The sequence below is a fragment of the Penicillium odoratum genome (genome assembly GCF_028828045.1).
Source record: "Penicillium odoratum strain IBT 22623 chromosome Unknown utg000001l_segment0_segment0, whole genome shotgun sequence".
NCBI lineage: Eukaryota > Fungi > Ascomycota > Eurotiomycetes > Eurotiales > Aspergillaceae > Penicillium > Penicillium odoratum.
In genome coordinates, this window is record NW_026643143.1 from 3,408,857 (window position 1) to 3,430,415 (window position 21,559).

Consider the following 21,559-nt stretch of genomic DNA (forward strand, 5'->3'; position numbering starts at 1 on the left):
CTGTAAATAGGATTTTGGTGCCTAATATCCAATAGTGCCCCCATTCAGCACGGTTGTGGGAATTTCGGCAATAGTGTCGGTCTCGTCGATCCATAACAACTCATCGGTGTGTACAGTGGGAACTTGGAACTGGGAACCAAAAACAAGCTTCCCCCTCTTTTTGTATTTCTCTTTTTGACAAACTTCCCACCAAATAAAAATTCCGTTTCAAAAGTATTTACTCATCTGATTGGGTAACGTCACATTAGCAGAGACAAAGCCACTAACATACGCCAAGAATGTCCTTCTCCGGCCGCCGTGTTAGCATCCTGCGTCCTTCTGGCGACCGCCGCTCGTCGATTACCAAGGGACTCTCCGATAACGGTAGGGTGTCAATAGTACCATACATATATTTTAACTCCGAAAACTAACGGTCCCCGAATTGGGGTTTCTACTAGAGTTACGGTCCGAGACTCATCGTCAGTTCCGAGATGCCCATGAAGGTCATCGTCCCCACGCCGGTCTCGACGCCTCCCGTGCCTCGACTGGTGTTGTTTGGTGTACAGAGCGTGCTACCGAGCATGGCTACGCAGAGGACCCCTCCAGCTGGGCCAATCTAGGCCAAGGTGCCCCTGAAGCCGACGACGAGATCGAGGGTAGCTTCCCCCGCCCGACGTCGATCCCTATCACCTCCGCCGCTCGAGAATACGGCCCGACCGCCGGTATCAAGCCGTTGCGTGCGGCCGTGGCCCGTCTGTACAATGAGCACTATCGTCAAGGGAAGCCGAGCCAGTACACCTGGGAGAATGTCTGCATTGTGCCCGGTGGTCGTGCGGGGTTGATCCGTATCGCTGCCATTCTGGGTAACTCGTACCTGTCGTTCCCCATTCCCGATTACTCGGCGTACTCGGAGATGTTGAGTCTGTTCAAGAACGTGAGTGCTTAGGGATTTGCGTTAGAGGCCAGGAACGGTGCACCCGCTAACGGTACTCGGCCAATAGATCGCCCCCATCCCCATGCCATTGTCTCAAGACGATCACTATCACATTCACCCCAACAAGATCGCCGAAGAGATTGCCCGTGGCACTTCAGTGATCTTGACCTCGAACCCCCGTAACCCCACAGGTCACTTTGTCGAGGGTAAAGAGCTGGCTGAGATTCAGGATATTTGTCGTGACCGTGCCACCCTCATCCTGGATGAGTTCTACGGTGGCTACAACTACACCACCGACTGCGACGGCTCCACGATTAGTGGTGCCGAGAATGTTGTTGACGTGGACAAGGATGGTTCGTCCTAACCAGTTCGTGACTTCTATAAACCATCCGCTGACCTCATATAGATGTCCTGTTGATCGACGGTCTCACCAAGCGCTTCCGTCTTCCCGGCTGGCGAATTGCCTGGATTGTCGGTCCCAAGGAGTTTGTTACTGCTCTGGGCTCTGCTGGTTCCTACCTGGACGGTGGTGCCAACGCTCCCTTCCAAGAAGCCGCCATCCCTATGCTGGAACCATCCCTCGTCCGCACTGAGATGAAGGCGCTGCAAGCCCACTTCCGTGAGAAGCGTGACTTCGTCATGAAGCGTCTGCACGAGATCGGTTTCCGGATCAAGGACGTGCCGCAGGCCACCTTCTACATCTGGCTCGACCTGATGTCACTCGAACCCCCGCTGCCCAAGGAGGCCAACATCTCCGACGGTCTGAACTTCTTCAATGCCCTTCTGACCGAGAAGGTCATTGTTGTGCCTGGTATCTTCTTCGACTTGAACCCGGCCAAGCGTCGTGATCTGTTCGACAGTCCTTGCCACCACTTTGTGCGTCTGAGCTACGGACCCAAGATGGATGTGCTTGAGAGAGGTCTGGACGGCATCGAGCGTGTGATTAAGCGCGCTCGTGAGCTGGGCCAGCCGAAGTGGGAGGACGAGGTTGCTATTTCTGATGATTAGATAAATCTCGATATATCTCGTGAGAGTTGTACATTGCAAGACCTGGATGCGGTGCTTGCACTGCGCAGGTTTATGATTACATGTTCCCTTTGGATTATGCCCAGCGAAGAATTTGAGCGAAATGTACCTAAGTTACCCAGGTGGATATTTGAGTTGCCTGACCTTTAGATAAACCTTGGAACAGAGTTGAGTCTATCTAACATCCTTAGTACTAGTTCATTTCTGCAACTAGCTCTTCCATCTCAGGATTTCTGACTATGATGATATGGTAAAGGTCACACACTAAAGGCTCAATATCGGATGTCGCTATTTGTTTCCTAAGTTATTATCTCCAGCTGATCCATGTACTCCGTTCAGCCTATCCAATCCAGGACTGAAACAGCTGCCATGGTAATACCAGCGGTAATACCCGTTATAATAACCTTCCCAAAAGGGCAGATACTTTACACGAACAGACCAGTGAGAAGCAGCGGATGATTTGCAACCAAGCACATAACTGGCTAGTCAGCCCACCTCACCAACCAATAGTCATGCGTAAACTCCACAAATTCGTCTAGATTTGCCAAAAGTAGTTTAGATCACTCCGGGGGTCCGCCAAGGAAGTGGGACTAACCAGACTTACCCGCCGAACCAAACCGTGAAATGAAGCCATATTAGGATAATGCCCTTTGAATTCTATGGTTTCGATTCTCGAATTTAACTTCAACAAAACAGACTCTGCTAGCATCCACATTTGCCGACGGGACATGCATGTAACTAACAAGCGACCGGCTAGAGATTCCATCTCGGTGATTTGATTGACCCACTACGGACTCAACAACCAAAGTAGGGTAGGGCTCAACACTTGGGATGTCCAGACTACTGCATGCTACTGTGACTAGTCCACTAGTAGGTCAAGTAACGCCATCAAGTCCAAGCTAGATGTGACGGCATGGTTGATGATGAACATGGATTTTACTATTTCAACCAAAGCATACTCACAACTTCAAGTTTGTGTCCGTGTCCATGTCCGTGTCCATAGTGGGTTGCCATGTGGGATGAGCCGCAAGTTATTCCCCGTCAAACTTCGATCCGATTCAACTTTGCTCTCCCCGGAGTAAATTCGGGATATCTGAGACAACTTTCATGACTGATGGAGAGTTTCAGGGATAATAGTTTGGGTTCGGCCTGAGCCGCGTAGATGTGTTGCAGCCAACTGGAAATGCCGGCTCCAGTTGTCGATCGCTCGTATCCCCCTAAGAGGTGACGGGTTGACCAGATCTGGAAACGATGTGACGCCAGTTTACCAATTTGTTGGTTTGTTTACAAAAATGGAAGGCCCGAGAGGTAACAAGCTTTTGTCTAGGACCCAGTCAGCGGGCCTTTTTGTGGCTGTGTTGCAGTTCCATTTCTCTATTCCAAACATTGGAATAAACCAAGGAACTGGGTTGGACTACCGACTCCGTTGATTGAGATTCCTGGTTCTCGATTGAGTTGGGGTGGGGGGTCAACCTTATCCCCTGTGTACGGTGTACTCCTTTATATCTCGGAAGTCGAAACGATATCCGAAATACAAATACATCCCAGGTACCGGGAACTCACTGGATCCCGAACTAGCGTGACCCGCTCCGGGAACGGTTATTTTGGTATGGTATGGTATTTGATACAAGGGCCCAAGCTCCTTCCAAGCTCACCTTGGGAAGTCGATCATTTGATAGATCATTGTCCATGTTCATTTTTGACTGGTACTCACTTAGCGCCATATGCCTGCATGTTTGTATCATTTTCTAGACAGCCCCTGTCGTGTGACATTTATTTCCTTGAATTCCCACTCATCCTCACTGTTTACGTCCAACGTATACGTCTCCTTTTTCTTTACTGAACGGTATTAGAGTCCACTGCCCCGCAACGCGCCAAAGCGACTAGAGCAGCTCTCGGCGTCTAGACTCCTAACGCCGATGCGACATGGCACGGAAAACGTCGTCATTACTCTCGGCTCTGTGTTTCATCGCACAACATGAGCAGGGGCCACACACTAATCCTTTTTGGGGGGAGAGTCCACCTAAGTCCCCGACAAAGGAGAATAAGTTAACCAACGGATCCCGCAGATCGGATTACCGAGAACTGACCAAGGAATTCAGTGGCTGATATGACATTTTATTTGACGGATCCACATTAAACCATGGCCACGGGCCTAATGAACCACAAACCAGAGATATGGAATCCCCAAAATTAAAGAATAGAAGTAAAAAAAAAAAGTTTGAAAGAAAGAAAGAAACAAAACAAAACAAAGGGAAAGATAGGAAAGCACCGGCGTATCCCGAAAACCCCAATCAAACAAGAAACCCAATACAGTGGTAACCTGCACCTAGAAAAAGGCGTTGCTTAATCATCTAGTTGGACAAAACAGCTGGATCCTGCAACATAATACGCTAGACCTGAAAAGGATATTCGTCTCGCTTGGATCAAATTTGCTGGTCTTGGCTCTTTGGGGCCGGCAACTCAGCCTCGGGTTGACCTCCACACCCACGATCGCCCGAGATCGAGAGTACGAGACGCGATGTTTTACCTGGATTTAGTAGGTTGAGGTGGATCAGTGGACCAGTGAGAGTGCGTATTCTCCCTAAGATCCACATTACACCCGGGATCGCTGGTGCAGAACCATGTGTTTGGGGTTTATATTTCATTTTAAGATGTTACCGTTAAGGTATCTTTACCAGGGGGTTAAGTTTACCCATATCCCCATATCCCACATGGATGGTCATGAAACCGTAGTTTAGACTAGTCTACTAGTTGCGTATGCAGCCTTCTCAACTTGCATGATGAGTCAGGGATCATGCCTTCGCTTTTTGTGCTATCTGCAAGTAAAGTGGACAATCTTTTTCTGGCTTTATTCTTTTCCGTCCCGTCTATGATCTGCGGATCTAGAATGGATGTGATCTTAACCGTTTGGCTAGAATGAAGAGATGGAATGCATTGATTAGATTGGCATAGCCAAGACCAAGGACAATCAATCTTCGCAAGCTATTCCTCATCCAGAAGGAACCTACTAACTTGAACAAACGGAGTACTCCGACTCTAGGTGCCAGTTGATGAGTTGATCTAGGTAGCCGAGCCGATAGCTCGGCATCAAAACCAAGATCTATATCTAACTCTCCGTCAACCCAAAGTTGACCGACACCAACCCCAGAGCTTAGCTCAGGCCTCTCCGGTAAACGCCAATGTGGGGAAGAAAGCACATCCCAACCCCATCTCGTTCAGCCTTAAACGGGGCCGTGGAGTAAAAGTAAAAAAGTAAGTGAACGCGAAATGCAAGGAGCCAAACCCCGTAGTTTCGAGGGGGAAGCCTAACCTAATCCTCTTGTCCCCCTACCCCTACCCCTACCCTCCCCCTCATCCTTCTCCTTCCTAAATCGAATCAAAATGAAATCAGAAAAAGTCTCCGGCCAAGGCGTGCGCAGCACATGCATCCACTTACGTAGTCGTCGGGGGCCAGAGAAACCCAGAGCCGCCACATATACTCCGGGGCCGGGTTATCCGGATTTAAGAGGATCATTTGCACATGCTAACATTACATTACTTTTATGTTCATGTCTCTGGAATACTGATTCCACTTACGGGGTAGTCCACCTTTACCCCCTTCTTTCCCTGGCCCCCGTCAACTCGGCCCCGGATGACTTGTCGGTCCGGCTTGGCTTGGCTTGATCCCTGTTCGAAAGGTGTCATTTTGTGGGTTCTACGTAATCTAAGTATATTAAGTCTGTCTGTACGTAATTAGTGAACTTAGTGGCTGCCGGCATAATCTTACACAAATCATGAATCATATTGCTCGAACTAGGATCTACCAAACCAAAGCCCGTATCTCCTTCCCGTCGCTCTACAAATTCCAAGGTCAACTTGTGCAGTTCATACTTTTCCAGGCTGCGTGTGATCCATCTCTTCAATTGTTTTCGGGGCGGGAAATAAACCTAAATTCGATCCAATAATTTCATCTCTCAAGTATACAGTATGTACACAGAAACGGAAATAATACGCAAATCAGTCCAGATTCAAAATATTGTCATGAACTACCCATGTAGTTAGTTATTTGGAATCAAGTGCTGTAGTTAGTAAGCTGCAACAGCAACCGTAAGCAACTGTAATTCGCAACCGCAACCGTTAAGCAATCCAGACTCTTCCAGACAAGAAAAAAATACTAAGGAGAAAAAGATACGCCACTACGGAGTTCTACCCCAGTTTATTCTCATAATGGCAACGTATACAAATCAGAGAAGCGAAGCGACAGGGCACCAAGGCTCCAAAGTTCAAAAACCGGATTCCGACATCCCCTCCTCGAATCGTTATCCGACAGAGTAAGCGGTGACCGGCCTCGCAGCTCTTGCGGCGTATTCTCCCCAATCGCCGAGTATCTTGCGTAAACCTTGTACATTCTGGCCCCTGTTCAGCTAACTGTTACTTCTTTGCCTCGTTCTTCCACTGCGCTGGGTTGGGGGGTGGGATTCTATTCGCTAGTTTTGTCGCCGCCTGGCTTATACTTTTGTGTGTCTCACACGGCTGTGGGAGGATTGGATGGCTTTTTGATGTTTATTAGTAACGTAATGTATAATTCAAATATTATAGCTTCAAGCTTATGGCTTGGAATCGAGAATTGAGAATTGAGAATCCAGAATCCAGACTCGGCTGAGCGTTGAAAATATGCGTTGAGCACATTGCTTGGCTATCATGATTTGAATTAATAGTATGGTTTACGCTCTGTAGGATGGAAGCAATGTACTGTCGATCTAACAATCCATGCGATGCGTGCAGGTGGCGATCCAGTTCAATGGAGATGATAATTTCTCTAGCTATTCTATCTTATTAATGTTACCATCGAGCCTCTTTCCTTGTTCGTATTCGCTCTTACAATCCTACAGCAACCCTTGCTTGGCGTCCTTGGCTTATGATGCAGAGAATGGCGGATAAAACATAAGGCGGGAAAACGCGGAAAATAATCCAGCACTAGTTGAAAACGGGTACATATACAATCGAACGGCGAAAGCCGCCAGTCATGCACGCCATAAACTACGTAGATCGTGGTCCTATCGCATGCATCTGCTTGCTTTGGACCTTCAAATATTTCTTGATATGACATAAGGTTCAAGAAATAGGCGCTGGAGAGTAGAGCTGGGGAAATTCCAAGGTTACTTTCGGGTGAGCTCCACCTACGTATTTACTTAGCCGGGGAATTGAGTAGTTAGTAATTAATTTAGCAATCATTGTGATGTGGCCAATCAGAGGATCCACTTTTCAAAGTACCTGCAAAGGAAACTGGTTTCCTGGTTTACGGGGAAAGGGACCATCGATGATTCGGCTCCCTTATCGTGGGTTTCGCACTAGTGTCGCGTACGTATTTCCAAAAAGGACTCCAAGAAACTCGCGAGTGTTTTGGAGTCAAGTTCATAGATAAGATTCATCAGATCCCGTAGAAATAACGATATAATAAAAGAGTCTCAAACGAGTAACATATCTCATGCCAGGTATCAAAAATCACCATCGCTGCATTCAAGGAAAAGGGTGAATAAATGAATTTGAAATAGAAAAAAAAACGCCAATCCTCTTCGTTTAAAATGGGAAAGTCGGGAATTAAATAAAGAAGAAAAAAACACATACCAAGAATGATAAACGGGGGAATCCAAACAGAAGCGCCCAAAAAGTAGCCCAAGTAGCCGGGTAAACCAACCCATAGAAAGCCCAAACAAATAACAAGAATACAACACAGGTATGCGAAGTCACCGGGTTCTCGAGGTGAGGGGAATCGGGGGTATAGAAAAGTCGTCACGGACATCAATAGCACAAGGCTCTCGCCAAAGGGAAAAGCGTCACGTTGAGCTTCCTCTTAGCCTACTCCCAGAAAAGCCCAGTCAGTCCCCTCCGGTTGATTCAGAATCCGGGTAGGGGTTTTGTACGGGAAATTTGGATGGTATCCCACCATCATTGGCTGTCCTTCTGGTAGCTGATGCCCCTGGAATGGCGGCTGGTGGTATTCGGGTGGAAGATAGTTCGTTCGCGGGGTGTGGTCATAGCGTTGCGGCATCATTTGAAGATATTGCTGGTGTTGGGGATGTTGCGGGTGCTGTGGATGCGGATGCGGATGTGGGTGTTGTGGTGGCGCTGGTGGAGCATGCGGCATGTTTATTGGGGATGTGACGGGGACGTTCTGCGTGACGATCGGATGCGCACCCTCGTTTACTGGTACCGCGCCCATCTGGACATGAGGTGGCGAGTAGAACTCATGATTTGGCGTCGCCGAATTCGAATAATACGGCTGCTGGGCGAGCATGTACTGGTCGTTAGGATTTGGGATGGAAACCGATACGGGCGGCTGGTGTTGATGATATGAATGCTCCGAGGTCGCATCCTCCGAGGATGGCCGAGTCATGGAGCCTGGGGGGTGAGAGCGGTGTTGGTGTTTTGTGAGTGTGGTTTTGCGACAGAAACTAAACAGGGTGAGTTTGTTGATGGGAAGCGACGGATCCACGGGTCTTACCTCCGTTCGCAAGTCGGTTCCTGGCAGATGTAAGGTCGCTTGCCTGTATGAATTCTTCGGTGCCGAGCTAGACTCGAAGACTATACAACATGTTAACCAAACGGGGGCTCGAGAGCTGAAGCTGGAATCCTTACGTCTGAGAAGGCCTTCTGGCATCCGTCATGATCACAGACATGAGGCTTTTCGCCTGTATGGGTCCGGGAATGCACAGTTAAAGCACTGCGCTGGATGAAGCTTTTATTGCAATCCTTCACTGTGCAATGATATGGCCGTTCATTGGTGTGTATGCGATAATGGCGACAAAGATCGGACTTGCGATTAAAAGACTAGGGCGAATCAGCGGATGATTCGAAGCGACTCGAAAAGTCAAGAGAATACAAAGCGTAAACTTATACAAATCACATACCTTGCCACAATGCTCCCATGAGCAGTTGAAATCGCGCCCACCTGGAGCCATGATGGTCGATCGACTTTCACGGTTGTGGGGGTGGAAGCGGGTCGCCGTGTCAAGGCGACAGTGTATATGATATGGGGGAGGGGAAACGGGGGATCAGAAGGGTTGGAACGTCAGCGCATGCGCGCAAAAAGGGGAATCCGGGATAGTCCTAGTCAAGCAGGATGAATCGAAGCCAGGATGCTTAGGCGAGCCCGGGGGGCATAATAGAGCTTTAATATAAACGCTCAGAATGAGGGGTGGGGCGGGGGGAAAGAGTGGAGGGAAGTGTAATTGGGAAATGGATGATAGGGCGATTAAGGGGGGGGAAAGTAGAAAAAGAGGGGATTAAAGGAAGGGGGACAAGTTCATTTACTATGAACCTTTAACATTTGGGAAAGAGTTCTGGGAAGGGAAATAACGGCGTGGACCGTAAGGTTGATTTATTTATTATTCATTTTTATCTTCTGTAGGTCTAGTTTAGATGGTATTAGTTATGTTCTGATTAAATGCGGGTTTTTATTTTATTTGAATTATTTTTCTTTTTTAATTTCCATTTTTTATTATTTTTATTTGAATTTGGCTGTACAAATGTACATGTACGGTGTACTTTGGTATTCATAAACAATGTATATGTACCCATAACCTATGGTACGACCCTTTTGTTTTTTTGTTTTTTTTTTTCCCTTTTAATGTTTCTCATTCTAATTCTACCTAAAGATTTTGTATAGACTCATCTATGACCGATTCAGGGTCAAGTAACTTTTGAAGCTCCGGAAGCTTTTATAAGGTAACCTCGTTACATCATTACACCGAGCCCCGCCTATCAAGGATTCCATTGTCAAAGGGGGTACCACCTGTCGGAACTGTGTAATATATACTAATTAAGAGGACAAGAGGGGCTAAATATTTTTAGCTGCTATCGTTGATAGGTTCCCTGGCTCTGGCAAAGGTTAGGTTGGCAACCGAACGTTAGTACTTTGAAATTGCGACTGCCCGTAAAGAAAAAAAAAAGTAATTTACCAGTAAAAACCCTACTGTCCCTAAACCCTCAACAAACCCGGTTCCAGGCTTTCAGACCCACAGCTTAGTCGGGTGCGTGGGGATACGAGGTGGAGTAAAAAATACTGGTATTGTAATAACAAGATTAAAGTTGGAATATGAGGATTGATCTGAAACTGCGCCCCCTGATTCGTAATTCTATCAAAGAACAAAGTCATAGGAATTCTATATGTAAGCAGTGAATAATCAAATGGAAGTAGAAATCGTAATGTAATATAAGAAAATGGAGTCAAGAAATATAAATATAAAATTACAATCGTAACCAAACTCCGACATCACATCCCCCATGTTCGAGGTACCCCGGTGAACCAGAATAGGGACAATCTGGTCATTCCCCAGCTTCTCCATCGGTCTAAATTGTTACTAAGACCAAAATTATGTAACAATGCTACATGATCCTGGGTTATGATATCATTGTCTTAGCATCTCGCGATTTTAAAAACCAGCCATTTATCAACCTCGGTGGTAGCGCTTTTGGAATATCATAATAAGACCAGCTTTTCAACCGCGCCCGAGCTTCTCCGTGCTATGACGATCGCAAGGCAGAAATTAAAACCTCGTATAACTACATATACTAACTACTCACTAGCATTAAGATGCGGGGGTCAAAATCCGGGACCACATTCCCCCGTTAATATTCCGTGCCCCGCTAGCAATACAAGAAACGGTCGAGATTCGGGAATATTACAAGATATCGCGTATGGGGGAGATCGTCTCCAGCAAGGGATGATAGACGTGACGCGGCGTCTGGCTGCAGCAACACGGGAAACCTGGTTCGGGGGACCCGTAACCGACCTTCGCTGTCTCGGGAGGAAGTTCTCTCCGAACATGGTCATTATTTAAGGTTGAGGGGAGAAAGGGAGGAATGAAAGATTGGAGTGATTTCCTCTACTTTCCTACATATAACTACTTATGCGTATGCGAATAAAGTCCTCACCGTTATTGACGCGATCATATAGGATGATCTTCACTGGGACTGGTAATCCGGGGCAAAACTGACACAGAACGAACTCTAAAACCCTGGAATGCTTCGATCCAGAAGAAGGGGGAATTTGGCATGTTCCATGAAGAATACCCTTCAGATCAGCCTAGTTTCCGGCACTAGTAGATGAGTGATTTAGTGTCTGATACACTTTCTGGATGCCATGTCACAGAAGAGTCCTTATTCGTGGTAATCAAGTGCTGGTTCCTTCACCGTCTCGACTATTAGTTAGGCCCCATGCTTACGGTTCCTTGTTTGCCAAGGTTATCTATTTTCCTCACACACAGGTCGATCGTTGCGAAATTTCCTTTTTTTCCCTAATCTTTTGATTCCGTAAACCTTCTCAAGTCGGATAGAAATCTTCCTGCATGGAACATTGGTTGATTATCAATCTCTCGACGTCGGTGGCGACTCGGCAAGATGAATGCGGAAAGTCAACATCAAATGTAAATGTTGATGCAGATTTCACAAGATACAAGATCGGCTGGCCTCGGTTGAACACTGATGACACAACATTGAAAATGATGATTGTCGATCGATACTTATTAAAGACGTGATCTGTGATCGTCTTGAGCATATGTACTGTAGCCACAGCAGACGACCTCAGTGGCTTCTACTCATCAACGTGGGGCTCCACTAGGCTGTAAATCTTAAACTAGTGATCTCCTTGATCTCAAAGATTATTAGTCCATGACAAGCGTTAGGCTACCAAGGGGGGCCGAGTGCAAACCCAAAGTCTAGGTGGTGAAGTTCACATTCTCCGTGTCTAAGGAGGGCACCAAAGAGAATGATTGTTCAAGAGATCGGCAAGCGCTGGATCGTTATTGATCGCTCCCGTTTTTTTCTCGTGGGATATCATGTCCGTTATGATCCTGACTAGTTACAGTTAATATCGAGGGCCAATAGTCATCGGCTCTGCCTACATGCATTTCCACTGGCTATCTGCATCTGTAACAAGCATCACGTCTCCCTATCTGTCATTCTGCAAATGTCTCCTCGATAGGAAACAATTGTCCACGTAGTATGAATCTCAGCCATTCACGTAGGTGGAAGATTCTTGACTTCATGTAATCTGTCCACAGGGGCACACGTATACGTACATGCTACATACTGCATGCTGCAAGAGTTATCAGAAAAGCCAGATACATCAAAAAGGAGAAGAAAAAAAACACGCGACAAGTGGGCCCTTTCTTTACCCCTTCCTTTGCGTTTCCATTTTTACTTCTATGTTCGCATGAAATGTATAATTTTTGGTTATTTTTGCTTTTTGCCCAGACATTTGGGCGTTCTATTGGCGTTCACCCTAATCGCGGCCCAGAATTCCGCCAATCATCAGTCCAGCTTCAGTATTCCATTTATCTATACGAGCTGAGGTTTCTTACATCGAGTAATGGATCTGTTTCAAAGACATTTGAACTCTCGATTCTGTCATCCTCGTCATTGTTTACGCCCAGGAACCGGTTCATCTGATCAGCTGTTTCACAGGAGAATTTTATAACTCGTTGTGGAACCGATATCCAGGGCCCAAGATAAGCACCCTGAAAATCGTTCCAGTCCATTAACCAGGTTCGGCTCCTGCGGAAACGATATATTAAGTATCCCAGGGCCATCGCATCGGAAAGTAGAAACAGATTGTGACGAAAGCTGCATGGACTTTGGCATTTCCGTCCTCTTGCCACCCTTCGTGTGTCAAGCTTATCACCCCGCATTTGTAGAATGAAGACAAATGGAACATTGCGATGGGGCAAATGGCGTGGAACTGTACTCTCGGCCCGGGCATGAAGTGGGGATCGAGTTGTTCCATGGCCGTGCACGTATACCCGCAATGCTTAACTTCACTGCCACGTGAAACGGTTACGGTGTCATCGGCCTTTCTCGGATGTATAGAACATGGATAAAGAGAACAGAGGAAAATAGCATTTGAGAGAGAGAAAAGAGTAAGGATAACCATATAATCTCCGAAAACAGTTTAGATTGTAACATCCCTTCCAACCAGTGTCTACGTGATTCTAAGCTCGTATCTAACTAGCCGATCACATTGCACACTGCTCCAAGACTAGTACAAACAGCACCTAGTTCATATTCAGCGTAACTTGCCCACCAATGGGAATCTTTCTCAATCCACTCAGGCGGCTCTTCTGATGACCTCAAAGAGTCGGTCAGGAGCACAGTGTCCCATCAGAAGCGAGCCCTGACTCAGGTGCACCGGCGCTATTTAGCGCGATACGGAAAGTCTCCGAAGAGCTTTTGGTTATGGACAAATCAAGAAGCAAGGATCAAAGGGTTAATCTCGCTTCAAATCCTAATTTATGCGAATTCACGCCATATTCCCATATTTTTCTCGAATCCGAGCAATCAATTCAAGGAAAATTTTCCTATCAGCGAAGGAAAACGCCACTGACGACCCCTAGTGTCCCAAATCTCACCCTCTCGCCAAGAGCGTTTTGCCGCAACAGTCAACAGCTCCGCAATCTCACCGATCATATTTCAAGAAAACCCAAAAAAGCGGGCAAAAGCCTTGTGATCCGCATAAGCCAAGACAAGTACAATCCCGATGTCCATTCTTGATAAGGTAATATTCGGTGGGGACGTCAAGGAAAATGGTTCGGAACTTATTTAACCAGCACGGTCCACATCGCGCCAACAAAAGCTGGGGCCAAGGGGCTTTCAAGTCCCTATCGTAATTTGAATTTGGCACCCATTTGAAAAACAAAAATAAAAGAAGAATCATGGGGTGGCTTGAACTTTGATCCCGTTTGGGGCTGAGACTCGCTTGGCCTCGGAGCTCGGTATTCTCCTTGCGTCCAGAGTCAGTCATCTGATTTCGCATATGATTCCTATAACTGACTAGCGTGAATTATATCCCTACAGTACGGTATATAGTGATATGTAAGCGTTGATGCAGATGAAAAACAACTCGAAATGAGATCACCTTCATGTTGCGGTGACCTTGTCATGGAACATTTCACGCCGTGGCTACCTGCAATGCCGGCTCGGCAGTCGGGTAAGCATGCACGCCTCAGTTTCATGTTCAATGTGGTGGCGGGGAATGGGAGAGATAGTAACGTATCATGACATGTATGTGAGCTTTTCGTACTATTGCTAGACGGGAATTGTCCTGTCTGGGTAGGATATGCGGATGCGAGACGGCGTGGCGCCGTTGTACAAATGAACTGGGGCAGGTTTCTTAGCTCTCAATGTTATTTTCGACTTTATTTTCTTGAAAGTAGTGATACCTTGACTGTTGGGATAGTACTTAACATACAAGCGAAACATCCTGGTCTAATATGTTATTACCAGGTATGATTAGGCCATATTAAGCCATTTCCCGTGCCATTGTGACCTCATCCTGGGCATTATTTGAATTTGGACTGGATCTAGCTTGATTTCGATGCGGAGGACCATTTCCAATGATAGACAGTGGCGTGCATCCTATTGCGTCTTCATTGGGTTTTCTGGAAGACATTCAACCATTACCTAGGTGCGATGATCGAATGCAAAACGGAAAGAAGAACAGAATGGAACATGATCAAAGCCTTCATTTCTGAGCTGTGAAGCTAGATTCTAAACGAAGTAATTAAATGGCCAACCATTTCGACATCTTTATTTCCAAGAAGAACCCGAAATGCATAAAATATCTCCAAAGATCTTACCAACTCGTCAAACCTCGCTCCCGATCAAATCCAGCCCGCAACTGCTGCGCGGGTTTTAACACCTTACCCTGCAAAACAGTATACCGGATGATATTCTCACACTCCTCTGGCTTGACACGAGCCAGCCAAATCCCTTGTGCCGCACCCTCCTGCTCACTTTCAGCCTCCGCGCTATCTGACTTATACCATTCCATGTCTCGGCGCCGATACACAATAACGTTGGCAGAGTACTTGTGTCCACCGACGTGGCTGATGAAATAGATTCCTACACCACCGGGGCGTGTATCGTCCATGTCGCGATACAATCCCAATGGACGCAAGTGCCTCTCGAACTCACGGCGGAGCAGCGGCGCAGATTGACCGCAGCGCGCATCGCGGGTGCGTTGCGAGCAGAGAAGAATGACAGCAGCGTGAGGGCACGGGCGGGAGCGGAGAGGGGTAGTAATAGATGTGTTGGAGGGATGGGGGATGGAGTCGGCTGTTTGCTCATCGGAGCTGCCATTTTGGTCTGCCGGTGCTGAGATGACTCCGCCGAGCGGTGTGGTGGTTGTTGCGGATTTGTTCACGAAGTGCTCGATCAGATCCGGGGCCAGCTGCGGTGTAACATTATCCACAATGGTGAAGCTGGGCAGTATGAGGACGTTGGTGGGCTGTTTTCCTGCTTCGTGCATATGGTATTCGTCTGGAACGGGCATATTGGAGGCCGAAAGCTTGAGGCGCTGTGATTAAACATACGTCAGTACTTTGGCGAGTATATCATTGTGTTCAAATGCGTGCTTACACCATTGCTCGGCTCAACTCCTCCCTTCTCAATTGCTTCCATGACACTGCCTGTTTCGTCGGCAACGTCGCGCACCCAATCCGACTTGCCAGTAGCAACAAGCATGTGCGTGGCCCACCCATTCACTTGGCCGTATAGCTCGTCCTCCATGTCGACATCAAATTTGGCGGGGTACTTGATAGTACATGTTGCGCAATCGTGCAGACAGTCCTCGCCATCAATGGCGGGGTCAGCGTTGGGAAACAGCTTGTCCGATTCCGAGATTGTTCGGAATCCCTCGGTAGCGAGGGCATTGTCGCCGACAGCATCGGTGGTAGCGTCGGTCTTGGAGGAAGCGAGGGAGACATTGGAGGAGTTAAAGAGCGAGGACGTGCCTCGGCGGAAGAGATGCATGTTGGTGAAGTTGTTATACTTCCTCTAGTAAGTTTGAGGCTCTAAGAGTAGGGATTAGGCGATTGATTGGTATCAATCTTTCCTTTCCGGTCTTCTATAAGCGCGAAATCCCAAAATTGAGGTGATCTTATCAATCATTTTGCATTCTTGCCAAGAAGCTCGGAATTATGGCCGACTGACTAAGCCCCCACTGTTGCCGATAGGGTATTTTAGTCCGATCTACAACTAATGTACATTGTCTAATGGGACAAACAAAAGAAAGTTGGAGTTTAAGGTGGGCCCCCATTCCAATTATTCCTGCGGCCAGTATAGGTGATGGTATATGGCAAATTGCCCCGATCCTGTGGCTGTGACAGCCGAATCACACTTCCTCCAGAACTGCCGGATTGTCCGGAGTGCACGCGCCGCAAGGATCGAGTCGACGGAGTGCGGAGTCCCCGCCCTAGATAAGACCCGCTCTCTTGTGACATTCCAGAAAGTGGACTTTGCACTGCTGGCGCAGTATCGTACCCCGATTGGTTCTCCCAGCTCGATGCATTCGATGGCCGGAGGCTGTTACTCCGCATCGATGCAAATGTACCATCAAACCCGTAATGGTCCACTGTATCCGTCTCTCCCTCCTCATCCGATGGCCCGATGATAGACTCGCTATCTGCACGGCGGTAGCTTGCGCTGTCGCGAATGTCTTCCACGGTATGAGGCGCAAGGGATGTCATGCCTCTCAAGATCTCCGCAAACAATTGCATCAGGTTGCGAAACTCGAACTCTTGGAGCTGGTGGGAGGAAAACCGAGCCCGTTCGTAGAGCGCAAGAAAATCAGGGCCAATTCCCGATGGTTCAATAGCCCCTAAGGACGTCAGATGGCGGATGTATTGCCGTAATCCCATGGAAGCTGGTCGCCGTAGCACTTCTACTACACGCATATCTGGTAAAGATTGGGGGCCCAGATCATCGACTGGGCCAAAGTTATCCGGCCCAGCAAAGAAGACGTCGGGGGGCGCCAGTGATACTGCCTTCGCTTCAATCAGGTTGGGCAATTCCTGGATGACTGTTTGGTATGGCAGATCCGGTAGGTCGGGGGAAGCGGGGGACGACCAGCCGGGGTGCTCCACGCGCCCCCACGGCGGCCGTTTAGGGTCAACAAGAAGTCGTTCATAATTCTGAAAGCTGTCCACTTCTCCCGAGATGTCGCGCGGCCGAGCCTGATATGAGATCACTGCGCTCCGAGCAAGTCCCTCTTTCACCATGCGGCGGACGCTCTTGCTCACATCTTCTTTCTCCACGGGTATCCATGCCTTCGGGATACCAGCCAAGGTACTCCTGTTTGTGTAGATTCGAGTCGAGTATATGAGGACAGCGAGAATGAATGTGATGACATAGGCGCCAGTTATGAAAAAAATATCAGTGAGCTGGTTGGTTTCATAGCATTGGTAGATGGCGTCGACCGGTGTGAGGAGAATCAGACCGAAGAGGATAAGGGCGAGAAGGAAGAAAAAGCTAGAGTTTAGAACGCGCTCCAGTTTCGGGGTCATTTTTAGCCGCGCATTTTGTGCGCCGTGCACGACATCGATTGGCAGGATGAGCTTGGTCGTGGCTGGACTGGGTTGAATCGCGTCAAGTTGATTATCTGATCAACTGAGTATCACGTGCGTCGAGGTGTCACAGCGGATAATAGGAAATTGCTTTCTCAGGGGCTTTAGGATATTCAATGCATTTTACGGCGTTCTGGACTGTTAGTCACTTCACCAATAGTTGTCCATATTGTACTCATTCGCGTTGTCGCCGACATTCAATTTTAATCACATGACACTGTTCCTGCCCCGAGTGAAAACGGCCTCGAATCCACCAACTCTATAACCCCTGAGAAACAAAAGAAAAACATGAGTGAAACAGAGGCATTTCACAATCCAGAAGACACATATGTGCTTGTAACAGGCGCAAACAGGTAAAAATGACCCCCAATGGCCCCACCAACACATTACATTCGAACCCCTCCCTCTTAACCAGAAAAAAAGTGACAATCCGCTAACTATGCAATTCTTACTAGTGGCCTCGGGTTCTCGACATGTTGCCGCCTCGCCGATGACTTCCTTAAAACCCGTCCGCCAACTGCATCCCTAAACATCATTTTCACAACCCGTAGCGCCCGCAAAGCGCAAGACACAGCCCGCCGCCTCGAAGCCCACCTCCGCACCACTGCCCCCTTCCCCGAGGATTTCTCGCGCGTGCGCTTTCTTCCCGAGAGCGTCGATCTCGGATCCCTCGTCTCCGTCCGTGCCTGCTCCCGCAGACTCAATTCCACCTTCCCTAAACTCGATGCTATCATCCTGAACGCCGGGGTTGGCGGGTTTTCCGGTATCGACTGGCCCAACGCGATTTGGAAAGTCTGCACCGACCTCTTGCACAGCGTGACATGGCCCGACTACAAGTTGTCACCCGTGGGCGTATTGACTGAGAAACAGACATGCAAGGAACTGGAAGAACCAGCCTTGGGCGCGCTGTTCTGCGCCAATGTCTTTGGGCACTACATGCTTGCGCATAACGTGATGCCCTTGTTGAAGCGAGCAAAGACGCCAGATGGTCCTGGACGTGTGGTTTGGGTGTCTAGTATTGAGGCGACGATAGAGCACTTCGATGTAGGGGATATTCAAGCCTTGCGCTCTGTTACGCCTTATGATTCTTCGAAGGAGCTTACGGATATCTTGGCTTTGACCTCCGATTTACCTGGTACTGCGCCGTGGGCAGTGAAAGGTTTCTTGAGTTCGGATGATTGTGATGATGCAAATGGCGACTCTGTCGTGCCTACCATGCATGTCTCCCACCCTGGTGTCTGCGCTACGGCTATCATCCCGCTTGCCCTGCCTCTTATCTGGGCTATGATGATTGCATTCTGGGGAGCTCGTATGCTCGGATCCCCCTGGCACAATATGTCTACCTACCTCGGCGCTATTTCTCCGGTGTCCCTTGCTCTCTCGTCCAAGACTGAAATTGAAGCTGCCGAGAAGCCGTATCGCCAGGCTGGCGGTGGAAAGCCGAAATGGGGCTCGTCTACCTCGCGGCTCGGAACTGCAAGTGTAGTCTGCACAGAAGTCGAGGGCTGGGGTTATGGCGGAGTTGTTGGTACCCCTGTTGTGGAGGCTGATCGGCAAAGACGTCGAAAACGAAGAGCGACCTATCTTACTGTGGAACAGAAAGAGAATTTCGAGGAGCTTGGGCGACAGTGTTGGAAGCAGATGGAGGAGTTGAGGGTCAAGTGGGATGGGATCCTGGATCAAGCCGAGAAGATGCAGAATGATCGGTGAGCAAGAGTATCTATATTGTAACTTTATTGCCTGTGATGTTTGTCTGCATTGTTTATTTTATCATGCATCTAGTTCCTGGCATTGCCAAGGCTAGCACCTGGACATAATTGTAGTAATATTTAATCTCATGTACCACCAATCTGAAAATACCACTTTCTTGGTTTGATTCCTGGGTCAAGTCGCCCTTCCAATTGACCCTTGAACCAGTTTATGAACCTCGCCTACACCTGGTGAAATAATTGGGAATTGGCTTTCCAAGGAAATATCTGAGCAAATACTCAAGGTACTTCAATGGGTGATAAGCGTTGCACACAGAAATGATCTGAACTCTTTCTAGAGTCTAAAGATCCTACCTGGATTAAATTCTGCATACCGAAATCAAAAGTTACTAATTTGAACCACCTGGCTGTTGACCCTGAGAAATCTGCAAAAGTATACGGTTTAACAAAAGTCGATTGAGTTGCATCTTTTGTAATTCCGCCTCCCAATTATTTACATCAACAACACTCGCCCCACGCCCATGATATCATTAAAACAGATATTGCATGATTTATTTGCCCGCAAAATCCAAATGGCAGAAGCACAAAGAGAGCTGGGGTTGTAATTGAAGGCTTTTAATGCCCACGATCATCACAAAAAGAAAACAGGAGAAGAGACTAAAAAGTGGTAATTGTAGCAAAAGGGGCCGCTGGTCGTGTATTATCCAGCCATCTAGGTTTGGAATACATCGAGTCTCGGGGACGAAGAGTAAAATAGCGCGAGCACATAGCGGGAGGGGCGAAGGCATCATCGCAGGTGACAAGCAAGAAAACTGGATCGAAGGGATCAAGGCAAGAGAAGGGAAGATCACGAAGAAAACGACTCCGGTTCCATGCATCAAGGGGAGGTATCGGGAGGAGAGAAAGGTGAAAAATGACGTGTCGACGTGAGGAGAGATTACATGATAATGGCAGGAACTTAATGAACGTTAGTTTTAGATCTAAAAATTATCGATTGATTAGACTTACCATCAATGTTTTGCTTGATGCTCTTGTGGGGAAGAATGGAGCCACCGTTGACATATACCTCATCGGCAATGCTAACATCGTCTCCCAGAACAGTTACGTTCTCCAGACGAGCCCAACGGCCAACGGAGCTGTTCCAGCCGACAATGGTGGACTTAATCCAGGCGTGGTCCTTGACCTTGCTGTTCTCCATGATAACGCAACGCTGCAGACGGACGCCATCACCAATGACGACGTTCGGTCCAATGACCACGTTGGGTCCGATGCGGCAATTGTTACCAATCTTCGCCGAGGGGTCAACCATGACATTGCCACCGTGGACGTAAGGCTCGGAGGTAGGGACCAGCTTCTTCGGGTCGCGCTTGGTCAGGGAGGACAGGTACAAGCAGGTACCCGTGAGGAAATCCTTTGGCTGACCAACATCCATCCAGAAGCTCTCGAGGTCAAAGGAGTGGAGCAGTCCGTCCTTGACGATGGCAGGGAAAGTCTCTTGCTCGATCGAGGTGGGGCGCAGCTCAATGCGCTTGAGGACGCTGGGGTTCAGAATGTAGATACCAGCGTTGATACGGTTACCGACAAACTCGACAGGCTTCTCAACGAAACGATCAATACGCGACGGGTGGTTGGGCTTGTGAACCACAACACCGTACTTGGATGGCTCATCGACCTTGGTGACAACAATGGTACCTTCGTCGCCGTGCTTCTTGTGGAATTCCGCAAGCTCCCTGAACGGGTAGTCACAGATAACGTCTGAGTTTAGCACGAAGAATGGCGAGTCGTCCTTGCCCAGAATACCCTCCGCCAGCTTGAGCGGGCCAGCCGTGCCCAGCGGTTCGGTCTCGACTGAGAATTCAATGTTGACACCGTACTGCTCTTCGTACTTCTTGAGCGCTGCGACCATAACATCGGGGCGGTAGTTAACAGCCAGGACAATATCGGTGACACCTGCGGCAGCCAAGCTCTCGACCTGGTGCATGATCATAGGCCGGTTACCGAACTCGACCAGCGGCTTCGGGAGGGTGAGGGTCTAGGCGGGAGCATTTCAATTAGCCATCATAAGGTAAAACTCCCACCGATTCTCTACCCGTAAAGCAATGGGTAGAATCAATTGAGAGGTGGGATGATCGGCGGTCACTTACCAAAGGACGCAGACGGGTGCCGAAGCCTCCGACAAGAATGAGAGCTGCGGGATGGTTAGTTACGGGGTGAGGGGTGGTATGGAGGGGTATATCTTACCCTTCATTGTGGGGTAAGTGAATTTAATGCGAAAACACGATTATATCAGAGGGAATGCGGTTGAGATTCAACAGCAATAAGCCAAAGAGGGTTTCAACAAGAAGGGGAGAAGGTCATTATTTAGGGAACACCTGGCCGTTGATGGATTATTTTTATTAGGAGGGAGGGGTGGGGCACGTGAGTGAACTTGATTGGATGACTACACGTTTGCAGTGGGAAAAAGGGGGTGGACCCTCTGTATATCTGTTACCATCTTTGACTTCCAAAAATTTACTTCCAATTCCGGC

At 48.2% G+C, this 21,559-nt stretch overlaps 7 protein-coding genes across 7 annotated transcripts; 2 read left to right on the forward strand and 5 right to left on the reverse strand.

The window, feature by feature from the left end:
* Positions 1 to 278: 278 nt before the first annotated feature.
* Positions 279 to 1,921, forward strand: N7520_001301 (pyridoxal phosphate-dependent aminotransferase; the record flags this gene model as incomplete). Its single annotated transcript, XM_057135236.1, has 4 exons — positions 279 to 363; positions 438 to 913; positions 981 to 1,266; positions 1,320 to 1,921. 4 exons carry the CDS (start codon positions 279 to 281, stop codon positions 1,919 to 1,921), a joined length of 1,449 nt encoding a protein of 482 aa, XP_057001172.1.
* Positions 1,922 to 5,293: 3,372 nt separating this feature from the next.
* On the reverse strand, positions 5,294 to 5,626 carry N7520_001302 (uncharacterized protein; the record flags this gene model as incomplete). Its single annotated transcript, XM_057135237.1, has 3 exons — positions 5,294 to 5,308; positions 5,379 to 5,465; positions 5,519 to 5,626. 3 exons carry the CDS (start codon positions 5,624 to 5,626, stop codon positions 5,294 to 5,296), a joined length of 210 nt encoding a protein of 69 aa, XP_057001173.1.
* Positions 5,627 to 7,775: 2,149 nt separating this feature from the next.
* N7520_001303 (putative C2H2 finger domain protein) lies at positions 7,776 to 8,883 on the reverse strand (the record flags this gene model as incomplete). The annotated part of the gene is made up of 4 exons (XM_057135238.1): positions 7,776 to 8,376; positions 8,427 to 8,506; positions 8,561 to 8,752; positions 8,833 to 8,883. 4 exons carry the CDS (start codon positions 8,881 to 8,883, stop codon positions 7,776 to 7,778), a joined length of 924 nt encoding a protein of 307 aa, XP_057001174.1.
* A 5,669-nt stretch (positions 8,884 to 14,552) lies between these two features.
* On the reverse strand, positions 14,553 to 15,730 carry N7520_001304 (sucrase/ferredoxin-like domain-containing protein; the record flags this gene model as incomplete). Its single annotated transcript, XM_057135239.1, has 2 exons — positions 14,553 to 15,275; positions 15,338 to 15,730. 2 exons carry the CDS (start codon positions 15,728 to 15,730, stop codon positions 14,553 to 14,555), a joined length of 1,116 nt encoding a protein of 371 aa, XP_057001175.1.
* Positions 15,731 to 15,999: 269 nt separating this feature from the next.
* On the reverse strand, positions 16,000 to 17,262 carry N7520_001305 (uncharacterized protein; the record flags this gene model as incomplete). Its single annotated transcript, XM_057135240.1, has 1 exon — positions 16,000 to 17,262. One exon carries the CDS (start codon positions 17,260 to 17,262, stop codon positions 16,000 to 16,002), a length of 1,263 nt encoding a protein of 420 aa, XP_057001176.1.
* Positions 17,263 to 17,610: 348 nt separating this feature from the next.
* Positions 17,611 to 19,032, forward strand: N7520_001306 (3-keto-steroid reductase; the record flags this gene model as incomplete). The annotated part of the gene is made up of 2 exons (XM_057135241.1): positions 17,611 to 17,675; positions 17,778 to 19,032. 2 exons carry the CDS (start codon positions 17,611 to 17,613, stop codon positions 19,030 to 19,032), a joined length of 1,320 nt encoding a protein of 439 aa, XP_057001177.1.
* A 936-nt stretch (positions 19,033 to 19,968) lies between these two features.
* On the reverse strand, positions 19,969 to 21,279 carry N7520_001307 (mannose-1-phosphate guanyltransferase; the record flags this gene model as incomplete). Its single annotated transcript, XM_057135242.1, has 4 exons — positions 19,969 to 19,988; positions 20,040 to 21,063; positions 21,176 to 21,219; positions 21,273 to 21,279. 4 exons carry the CDS (start codon positions 21,277 to 21,279, stop codon positions 19,969 to 19,971), a joined length of 1,095 nt encoding a protein of 364 aa, XP_057001178.1.
* Positions 21,280 to 21,559: the final 280 nt, after the last annotated feature.